Source organism: Notolepis coatsorum (genome assembly GCF_963971535.1).
Source record: "Notolepis coatsorum genome assembly, chromosome: 17".
NCBI lineage: Eukaryota > Metazoa > Chordata > Actinopteri > Aulopiformes > Paralepididae > Notolepis > Notolepis coatsorum.
The window spans coordinates 7134470-7145908 of record NC_140181.1 but is presented as its reverse complement, the minus strand read 5'-3'; the positions used below and the strand labels follow the sequence as shown (position 1 = coordinate 7145908).

At 42.6% G+C, this 11439-nt stretch overlaps 1 protein-coding gene across 1 annotated transcript in view; it reads right to left on the bottom strand.

Annotated features, from left to right (window-relative positions):
* Positions 1-10904, bottom strand: part of pask (PAS domain containing serine/threonine kinase) — a 56002-nt gene extending 45098 nt beyond the window's left edge. The window contains exons 1-4 of the mRNA XM_084332671.1: positions 10731-10904; positions 9374-9604; positions 7730-7968; positions 2880-3050 (exon numbers count right to left, since the gene is read on the bottom strand). Coding sequence (XP_084188797.1) covers positions 2880-3050; positions 7730-7968; positions 9374-9581 — 618 coding nt within the window. The 5' untranslated portion in view covers positions 9582-9604; positions 10731-10904. The remainder of the gene's footprint in view (positions 1-2879; positions 3051-7729; positions 7969-9373; positions 9605-10730) is intronic.
* Between the last annotated feature and the right edge of the window lie 535 nt (positions 10905-11439).

The following is an 11439-nucleotide window of genomic DNA, read 5'->3' as shown; positions in this document are numbered from 1 at the left end:
ATAAATATCCTCAAACTAAATCCTCAATTTGAATAAAGTGATTCATCTGATTAACTTAGTCTTTTTGTTTTTATTAAATCAACTTTCTTTAATGAATATAACTCATCAGTTTTAAAAACCGTAATAACCAAACCATTAACCTGGAACCCACAAGGCAAGCGAGGCAGAGGAAGACCCAAAAACACACTGAGCAGGAACTCAAGACGAGGGGACTGACGTGGAAACAGCTGGAGAGGATGACTCAAGACAGACGGGGTGGAAACTTTTCATCAATGGCCTATGTTCCGAAAGGAATAAAAGCCTAAGTTAACCCTTTCACTACCACACTACAGAAGGTTAACCCTTTCACTACCACACTACAGAAGGTTAACCTTTCACTGCCACACTAAAGGCGGTTAACCTTTCACTACCACACTACAGACGGTTAACCTTTCACTGCCACACTAAAGGCGGTTAACCTTTTCACTACCACACTACAGAAGGGTAACCCTTTCACTACCACACTACAGAAGGTTATCCCTTTCACTACCACACTACAGAAGGTTAACCCTTTTACTACCACACTACAGACGGTTAAGCCTTTCACTACCACTACAGAAGGTTAACCTTTTCACTACCACACTACAGAAGGTTAACCCTTTCACTACCACACTACAGAAGGTTAACCCTTTCACTACCACAATACAGAAGGTTAACCCTTTCACTACCACACTACAGACGGTTAAGCCTTTCACTACCACTACAGAAGGTTAACCCTTTCACTACCACACTACAGAAGGTTAACCTTTCACTACCTGCCACACTACAGAAGGTTAACCTTTCACTACCTGCCACACTACAGAAGGTTAACCCTCTCACTACCACACTACAGAAGGTTAACCCTTTCACTACCACACTACAGAAGGTTAACCTTTCACTACCACACTACAGAAGGTTAACCCTTTCACTACCACACTACAGAAGGTTAACCCTTTCACTACCACACTACAGAAGGTTAACCCTTTCACTACCACACTACAGAAGGTTAACCTTTCACTACCACACTACAGAAGGTTAACCCTTTCACTACCACACTACAGACGGTTAACCTTTCACTACCACACTACAGTGGGTTAACCTTTCACTACCACCCTACAGAAGGTTAACCCTTTCACTACCACACTACAGACGTTTAACCTTTCACTGCCACACGACAAAGTGTTAACCCTTCCACTACCACACTACAGAAGGTTAACCCTTTCACTACCACACTACAGACGGTTAACCTTTCACTGCCACACTAAAGGCGGTTAACCGTTTCACTACCACACTACAGAAGGTTAACCTTTCACTGCCACACTACAGACGGTTAACCTTTCACTGCCACACGACAAAGTGTTAACCCTTCCACTACCACACTACAGAAGGTTAACCCTTTCACTACCACACTACAGACAGTTAACCTCTCACTGCCACACTAAAGGCGGTTAACCTTTCACTGCCACACTAAAGACGGTTAACCTTCTGTAGTGTGGTAGTGAAAGGGTTAATGCCCCTCAGGGCAGGCTGTGATTGGTGCGTGTCTTACTGGCCCGTCTACGAGGACGCAAGGGAAGTACTTTTTAGTCAAATGTCCTCCATTTATGTTGATTTCCTTGAGCGGGATGATAAATATGAAAATCTTAAGTTGCGCTTCAGCAGGAAGGGAACTTCTTTTGTAGCAGATTTAATTTGCCAAGCTTGGGAGAGAAGGCATGAATACTTTGTTTAAGACAGAGCTTTATAATAATAATCTGTAATGAAATTAAATAATGGAACACTGCAACTGTATATTTGGTGTCTTATAACCCCATGAGGGTTGGGCACTTAACTCATTCCCCGCCAACGACGAGTATACTCGTTATTGGCTGCCAATCGAATAACGCCAACAACGAGTATACTCGTTATTGGATCGTTATTTCTTTTATTCGCTATTTCCATTCATAAATCATCCAGGAAGGCTGTGGTACTGTGTGGCAATGTGTCTGAGATCGCAAAGGTCCAATACCGCCGCCTGATGGTATGCGGCCGATGTTGCACTTCCTTTCTGACTGTGTATGACTCTGAATCATTGAAATTCCTCCAGGCTCAGTTTTTGAGTAACGTGGACCGAGGGGTATACCCGATCACATTGAATCGCTTTCGGGATGCCAGATTCATTATGCTGTGGGGGGTTATGGCGTGGGCCAAATGGACATACGATCTAGCAGATGGCAATCAAATAATTGGACTATTCTTTTTGGAATCTCATCGGCCACAGGTAAGAGCAATTTAACGTCAATTTCAGCTTGGTTGTGCATTGTTTTTTATAGCCATCGCCCTGATCAGCGTATGCTGTTGTACTAACGAATGCCATTATTGACAATCAATTAATCAGAAACAACCCCCCCGCCCCTTTCATGCATGCATGATGGAAGATAATATACCGATCATATGCATTTGAATTTTTTATTGTAGCGTGTATAGGGACGAAATGCCAATGGATTAAGTATAATATGCGTCGCGGGCTATTACTACTTACTTACTTACTTAGGCCTTTACATTCCCAAAGGAACATAGGCCATCGGGCTGTTACTAGCCTCCCAGGAGTTACCCTACACCGCTCTAAAACCATACTTATATTCACCACGGTATAAAACGAGAATGTATGGATGGAAAAAATATTCCCTTTTCACATCTTGAACGATAGATACTCGATGTCAAATGGGCCATAGTATTGCATCCATAGCTATAATATTTAAATAGTTATAGCCCTGCACACAAGGTGAGCGACTGTTGTGAAGCACTTTGAACTGCAATCTCTGTATGAAAAGTGCTATACAAATAAAGTTATTATTATTATTATTATTATAATTTCCTACCACTTTCCCAGACACCACTGAAACAGTTCCATCGGGTTGGAAATGCTCTTGTGTCAACGCTTCCTCCAGGACCTGGCTGGTTCTCTTCAGTAAGGAGGCCACCTTCCTCCCAATCAACTCATGGGCGGAGCACTCGAACAGTCTGCAGGCCTGCTCGTTGGCTGATGCAATCTGGAAGAAACAAGGGAATAAAAAAAAAGCATACAAATTATTGTGGATCTGTGGACCAGAGAACAATGATAAGAGGTTCAGAAAAGATCCAGTCTTAAAAAGGTAGAATCTGTCATTTAGTCAAAACAGCAACCTCTAGCACAAAAGAGCTCCGCTTGGTATTGCACTTTGTTTACATTTTTTGTTTTGGTCTCATGTGTGCGTTATAGTAACTTATTACAGTGTGAATTTCTCAAAACCTCTCATGACAGAGCCTGAGGTGTGGCCAGCAATGGCAAGCCCTCCCCTATCCGCACTCAACTCCACACATCAGACAAAAGAAAATAATTTAAACAAAGTGCAATACCAAGCTGGGCCCCTTTGCCTAGAGGTCGCCGCTTGACGGCATTACAGATTCTACCTTTAGGTCTTTGCATATCTGCCAGACTCAGTCTCACTTTCTCCCATTTATTTAGCGCATTACATATATTTTTTTATTGAAATAGCCATTAGGATATATCGGCACTGATTATGCAATTCAATTTCCATTCACAAGGTCCCATTCGATTCAATTCAATTCCGATATCGAATCCATTAGGCACTGGTTTCAGGCGGCCATTGTTGTCAAAAGATGTAATTTGGTCAACGAGAGACACATCTGGGCCCTATTCCCCGTACCTGGTTCAACTAAGTCGATCAAGAGTCCCATTATCCAGATTCAATTAACCCGATGTTTGAATCCGGGATTTTCCTGTTCCTCGAAGGTGGATTCAGTCTCGTTCATTTGAACCAGACTTGAGACTCAGGATAATTGCGCGCGCCCGCCTCAGCTGAAAAGACAGCAAGTGTCGATAGCAGAAATCCTGATTTTCTAACGGCATTGATTGATTTAAAACTTTATTAACAGATTGCAGAATGGGTACAATGCAGTACGGCTCTATAGCCTCGCCGACAAGTTAAATGCATAATCTATAGGCTAATTTTAAATCCCTCATTACCCCAATCAATCAGATTATATTTCTTTAAACGTACCTGCTGGCAGTATAGGCTTATGGAATGAATAATCAAATGAGATCTTGCTAGCGAAAATAATTAGTTCAGCTCTTTCAGAATAACGATAAAAACAAGGCCAAATAGTATATCTAATTGATACGAATTATATCATGAGGATATCTGTATGTGCTTAGGTATTATGTACTATATAAATACATGGTTTCCAAAGAGAGGCTTGGAGGGAGGCTTGCAGTTACACTATTAATCAGGTTTTAATCTGTTTCGGACCTATACATGCATTGAATTGATTACCATTTGGTTTATACCAGTGACACCTCATGTTCATCATCAGATAACAGTGCTTGAAAAGATAAATGCATTTTCTCAAAATCATTCATCAAAAATGTCAAAGGCTCATTCAATTTATCAAGTCACGTCACGTCATCAAATCCATCAAACAGCGCATCTCCTCATATATTTTAATCCCAGTTACAATATCACAATAACGTGTGACACTGTCACAGTGATACAATTAAATACTCCACAGATTCAGATTCCTCATAATTCATATCCACAATCCGCCCATAGACGCTTCAGCTTGAATGAAACGCATCCGGGTGCTCCGTTAAGCAAATACACAGCGAAGAATATTAAACTAATCAGAGCCAAACACCCGATAGGTTTCATTCATTAAAAATATCCCAGCGGGATTCACATTTGCAATGATCCGCTTAGTCCGTTATTAAAATAACTGTGTGTGTCGCGACTCGCGAGCGCCGTATCCGTATAAATATGACGTGCATTATATAGGACAAAGTAAATTCATAGGCTGATATGATTTATTATCAGCGTTACTGTCTGCAGACCTATTATTTTACATTTCAAACGAAGCACAAAAACATAATTCAGAATGGCATAATGGGATCTAGACTGTGAGAAATATTTCAGGAAGGGAGCTGGGATTTCTTTGCGGGGGCGTGGCCATAGTTCATCCAGCTAACTGAACTTAACCCTGCTCTCGACCAGGCTCAAACTTTTTTATCTGTTGTCATAGTGATTTTAGACAATCGAGCGTCGGGGAATGGAAAGGTCTGGCTTAAGTCAGGCTATGCTGGATATTATCCGGCTAACTCAGTTAGCCAGGTACGGGGAACAGGGCCCTTGTCTCCGTTTGGTGAGGGGGGGGGGCCCTGGGAGGACAGGAGGCACGTTAGAAACAACGATTAGCCGACGTCTTCACACAGCCGCTGGAAAAAAAAGGCAGATTAAAAGATAGATCTTTCATATTGTGGATGAATTCTAATCATTGTTCATCCCTAAAAAAGGACTGTAGTCTGGCTGATACCGGTTTCAAATAGGGCATCTATAATTTTCATTTATACTAAAATGCACCACATAGGTAATGTGGCAAACTGTCCAAAGGAAGCAACAATTGTGATTGGAGGATCAAGAAAAGAGGGCGGATTTGAGATCGGTCAATTAAAGCGAAACCACTTGGTTTTCTGCACATGGCACACAGAAAGATGTCTCTCTTGATGACGAAAATGGATTCAAACGCTACAACAATTTGTCCTATGATGACCACAACTCACCCAGTACAATCCATGGATCACATTCATACTATGTGTTGGTTGTTTAGACCAGTGGTTCTCAACGTTGGGGGGGTTTCAGGGACTCCCTGGGACAATATCTTATCAAATGGGGGTCCGTGGTCCATCACCTATCGATTTGGGGGTCCTTGACATGAAAAGGTTTGAGACCCACTGGTTTAGACTAGAGCAGTCAGTAGCAGCAGTGGAAAGGTGGCAGCTGCATTGTATTATTTATGTCATTGTATATATATGTATGGTTGTCTGTGTGCAGGGACCGAAACTAAAGCCCGCCGCCCGCCAGGGGCGGTCAGTTTTTACCTTTGGCGCTTGACACTTAGAGGGCTGCCCGCCGTGTGGCGTGTGGACGTATAGTTCATAACGATACTCTTATTTTGATTGTGCGAGTACAGATTATAGCCGCTCTCGTCTTTTTTTTCTCCGCCGCGAGATCGTTAAAAAACTACAAGTCCCACATTGCACTCAAGTCAACGGTCCAATCACAGTAGAGTGACGTGACTGGTTTCATGAGAAAGAAAGCAAATGACCAATCGGAAGCTCTCATTTGGCTTGTTTACTTCCACCATTGCGATATGCGGGCTGAGCTACCGTTACTGTTTAAACAATGACCCAGTCAACTATTCACTTTTAGTTTAATACATGACGAGGCATTGTCTAACGGTATCTAGCTGGCTAGCTACTGATAGCTGCTGATATCAACAAATGCTCCAGCAATAGTCGACTCGAGTGCATAATACCTCCGTTCCCTCGTTAGCTAGCTTAGCTAGCTCACGTTAGATCTTATCTGTCCCAGTAAACTAAATTGTCTTAACGTTATCTACCGGGCTAGCAGTAGCTACAGATAGCTCCTGATATCAATGTATTATAACATTGATTGAATGCGTATTCTAGCTGAGGGCATGTTGAATGTGATTTGACAAAAGAACCGTAACGTTAAAAATAGGGTCCAGCTGCATCGCCGGAGAATCCTTGCATGCTGAATGTAGGGTCTAGCTGAATATAGGGTCTAGCTGCAGGGCCGGAGAATCCTTGCTGGAGCTGGAGGCTACTCAAGTATACACACAGACAGTGGAGCTGTTTGCAGATAGCAAGCATTTTGACTTATGGCGATGTCTCGCAGATAATACAACTACAAGTATGATTATATAATATATATTTTATTTCAATTTTTTTTTTTATATAAAATATATATATTTTTTTTTTAATCAAAAAAATTTTGGCAGGTAAGAAATATGCTTGGCGGGTAGACTCTTCCCATCTACCCGCCACTGGCCGGTGAGTCAAAAAGTTAATTTCGCTCCCTGTCTGTGTGTGTACAGCGATTTGTAGGGTCAAATTTCCCTCGGGATGCTTAAAGTATTTCTATTCTATTCATGATTATATTGCTTTCTAATGGACCAGATATATTTGATTCCCGATTGTTGATCTTCTGTTATTGTGTAATCAGCTCCCTTTCGAGATGCGTCGACATCGACTGATAAATACACTTTAAATACAGTTCGACTCGACACTCCCACCAGCGGTCGTTATTAGATAGATGGAAGATATAGAAAACTTTATTGCCATTTCAACACATGGTTGATTGGGATTTGTCTCGGTGCCAAACATACAGTATAAAAAAAAACATACAATATAAAAACATACAAGAATACATGCAATGCAATCCCTAAAGTAGAAGTATTTCACAAACAATACAAAAAAAAAAATGCTACAGTGCCTAAAAGAGCTCAGTGTTCCAATTTAAAGTACCTGTCGGCTGGTGCCGGCCCTTATAGTACAAAGTGCCTGTCGGCTGGTGCCGCCCTTATAGTACAAAGTGCCTGTCGGCTGGCGCTGGCCCTTATAGTACAAAGTGCCTGTGCATTAGGACTTGAGTTCAGGTGACTGACAGCCTCGGGATATGTGCCGTTTTTAAAACGAGATGTCCTGCACCTGAGACTGTGGAGTCTTCTGCCAGAGGGAAGGGGGTTAAAGAGGTGTCGTAAGCAGGGTGAGAGGGGTCACCGATCACCTTCTCCCCTTTCCGCCTGATGTGTGTGGCACATATATGGAGGCCGCAGAAGGAGGAAGATCACAGCCAATGATTTTTTTATTTACCTCTGTGGTTTCATGGTCCACGGCGAGCACGGCGCTGTTTGGGTTGATGACGGGGGAGAGGAGTCCCACGGGGCCAGAATGTCCAGAGGTGATCAGGCTAAACAGGCTCTCCTCCGCGTCCGACGAGACGGACGGGCGCGGCAGGGAGGCGGCCCGCGGCTTGTGGGAGGAGCCGTCGTGCAGACACGAGATCTGGATGTCTCTCGTTGCCACGGAGCCGCCTCCGCTCAAACAATCACCTGTCAACAGAAACCAGTGGTACGCGTCTTTGTTGCGCGGGGGAAATAAAGCACGGAACTATAGCATTATATTGTGAGCAGTTCCCCCTCTCCTTAATATATACAATTCAATTCAATTAAAAAAAACTTTATTAGTCCCGCAAGAGGGGCAATTTAGAGCATGATACGGCAAACAGCTGCACTTCTACACATTCAAAACAAAACAGGGGACAAGAGACATACATGACACTACCAAAACACAAGAGACACGACACTGCCAGAATGGGATCCCTACATTGTTGATCTGTTGTCAAGTCCAATAAATAAATAGATTCGGTCAGTATAAAAAAAGTGCACTTTCGTTAAAAAAAATATTTAAATCAAGGGGTCAAAGGGTGCATGTTAGTAAACTGACCATTCCTTGTACTGTGGCCATTCACCAGTCGAATGGCCTCTGGAACAAACCCAAACTTTCTTCCGTTTGTTTTAAAGGCAGGCTGTCTAAAGCGCTTTCCTGAGGGCAGCAGGTCAAAACACACATGAAGGACATTGTGTGGAGTCACCAATTATCTTATGTGCTTTCTTGAGCGCTGTAAAACTGCATTAGGGATCTTTGTGTTCTGCCGATAATCTTTTAGCTACGGTTGATGACAACACCTTGCCGTTTGTTCTCGTCTCTTTCACAACTATAGCTTGTGATTAGTGTACAGTACCCGACAACTATAGCTTTGGTTGTGGTCAATTGTTGGTTTAGTTTGTATTGTATTATTAGGCATATTCAAGAATGTTTGATTGAATGCAGAACATACCAATCAATCTAAAACGGGTGAAATCAGAGCGAAGCAAATTTTTTGTAATACCAGTTTAGAGAAATGTTGGACATGTTGAATGAATGACTTTATTTGACAATATAAAAAATAAACATGTGACAGAAAGCACAGTCAGGATATACTGCCAAGGATGAAACACAAAAAAGCTCAGAGCTTATTTCCATTGTGGTCCTTGTAGAGGGGTAGGGGAGTGTGATGCTTAGACATGCATCATACAGACATGACATCACAACACATCACATATACCATACCATTTATATACATAACAGACTCATAGAACATGCAAGAGTGCCTTAAGCTAAGTGTCTACTGTCTAGGTTAAGTATAGTCCCTTTTGAGCCATGTCTTCAGGCTGGACTTGAAGACAACCTTCCCCATACAGCTCCTGAATCTGACTGGCACAAAGTCAGTTGAGCTGCACCTAGTTGGGTAAGCATGGGTGTCCCTGATTCGGTTGAAGTAGTTGTTGAAGTACACTGGCACTACCCCGTGCACTATTCTGTGAACTAGGCACATCCCCATCTGGTTTACTCTGTCTGTTAACGTCTCTGATCAACGTGTGTTAATTAAAGTATTGTGCACCACATTGAACCTACCTGCCATAGAACCATCATAATACCGTGGTAGCAGGCCTTTCTTGTGCGTTGGTCGCAGGGCACTCGGGTAGGACTTATTCAGGTCCAGATCATCTTCCAGGAGGCCAGGTGGAGAGCCAGGAGGAGCCACACAGATAGTGTCTGCTTTACCGGCGGCGTGTTTGCTTCCGCTCGCTCCAAAACCAGCCCCAGTAGTCCATATGGACATTGTTGCTACTTTGGGTTTGTCAGCTGGGATCGGGTGAATGAAACATTGTAATCGTTATATAAGACAACTGGTACAGTGTTTATGTTGAATGAATGAATGAAAACTTTATTTAACAGATTGCAGAATGGGTACAATACAGTACGGCTCAATACACACAATTGTTAAGGGGATGCAGACCATAGAAAGACTTTCGTCTTGTTTACATCAGGGTCCCCCATTTTCAATTCAGTGATATTTATGACATACATGACATTTATGGCATAGGGACATACATGACATATGGTACCGTTACATTTGTGTTAACTGATGACGTGCATAATGTTTTAGTGGTAACTTAATAATTACATCTTGTAATTGTACGCTTGACTACAGTTGAGTATGTATATAATATTCTCCCACCCCCTCCTAATGTCATGATGTCATGTATGTTGTGTATGTCAAATGTCACTATGATGAATTGAAAATGGGGGACCCTGATGTAAACAAGACGAAAGTCTTTCTCTGGTCTGCATCCCGTTAACACTTTCACTGCCACACTACAGAAGGTTAACCCTTTCACAACCACACTACAGAAGGTTACCCTTTCACTAACACACTACAGAGGGTTAACCCTTTCACAACCACACTACAGAAGGTTAACCCTTTCACAACCACACTACAGAAGGTTATCCTTTCACTAACACACTACAGAAGGTTAACCCTTTCACTGCCACACTACAGAAGGGTAACCCTTTCACTACCACACTACAGAAGGTTAACCTTTCACTACCACACTACAGAAGGTTAACCCTTTCACTACCACACTACAGAAGGTTAACCCTTTCACTACCACACTACAGAAGGTTAACCCTTTCACTACCACACTACAGAAGGTTAACCTTTCACTGCCACTACAGAAGGTTAACCCTTTCACTACCACACTACAGAAGGTTAACCCTTTCACTACCACACTATAGAAGGTTAACCCTTTCACTACCACACTACAGAAGGTTAACCTTCTATCGTGTGGCAGTGAAAAAGGGTTAACAATTGTGTGTATTGAGCCGTACTGTATATTGTACCCATTCTGCAATCTGTTAAATAAAGTTGTCATTCATTCACACCTTGTAGTTGTTTGTACGCTTCTTGACTAACAGTTAGTTCACTCACCCCGTCGAGCAGGAAGGGGACGTTAGCGACAGTTAGCTGCTGCTGACAACAACAACGCTGATGTCGTCTCTTCTTGTTTGCTACTAGTAGCCAGGAGGGAGGGTTGCAACAAGTTTGAATGGTGTATTATTCACTAGCGAACTGAACTGTGACGCTAATGAGGTCTGGTCTGGTCATTTTCTTAGTTTTCATCACTCAGGCTGGAGGAGAAGCGACGAGTTTTGTTTGTTTTTCCAAGTTTTTGTAAACCGCGCGGACTGAATACACTCCAGGAAGTCCAAGGAGCCAATGACAACGTCGCATTTTGAAGAGTGACCGATAGATTGTCCAATGGACGGATCCCTTGTGAGTGGGAGGGGCGGGGGGTACGGGGGCGGGGCTAAAGGGACTGTTAGGTTTTAATCGCGTTTCCATGGAGACGGTGTCAGGCGTCACAGGCAGCATGCAGGTACTCTCAAAGTGGTTCTCCAAACTTTTTAATTGACAAGGACCCCCATTTCTTATGTCCCAGCGACCCCCATCTGAGAATATAGTTGCTGTTACATATTTCATACATACATATTTCATCCATAATTCCAACCCAACCTCCTCCAATGTACAGTTTCTAGTCAAATGTATATACTCTCTTTTTTTAGACTCTTCTTGTATCACAAACAGTACTGTATTTGCAAATCTGGTATGTCATAAATGTATAGATGTAGCAGTACTG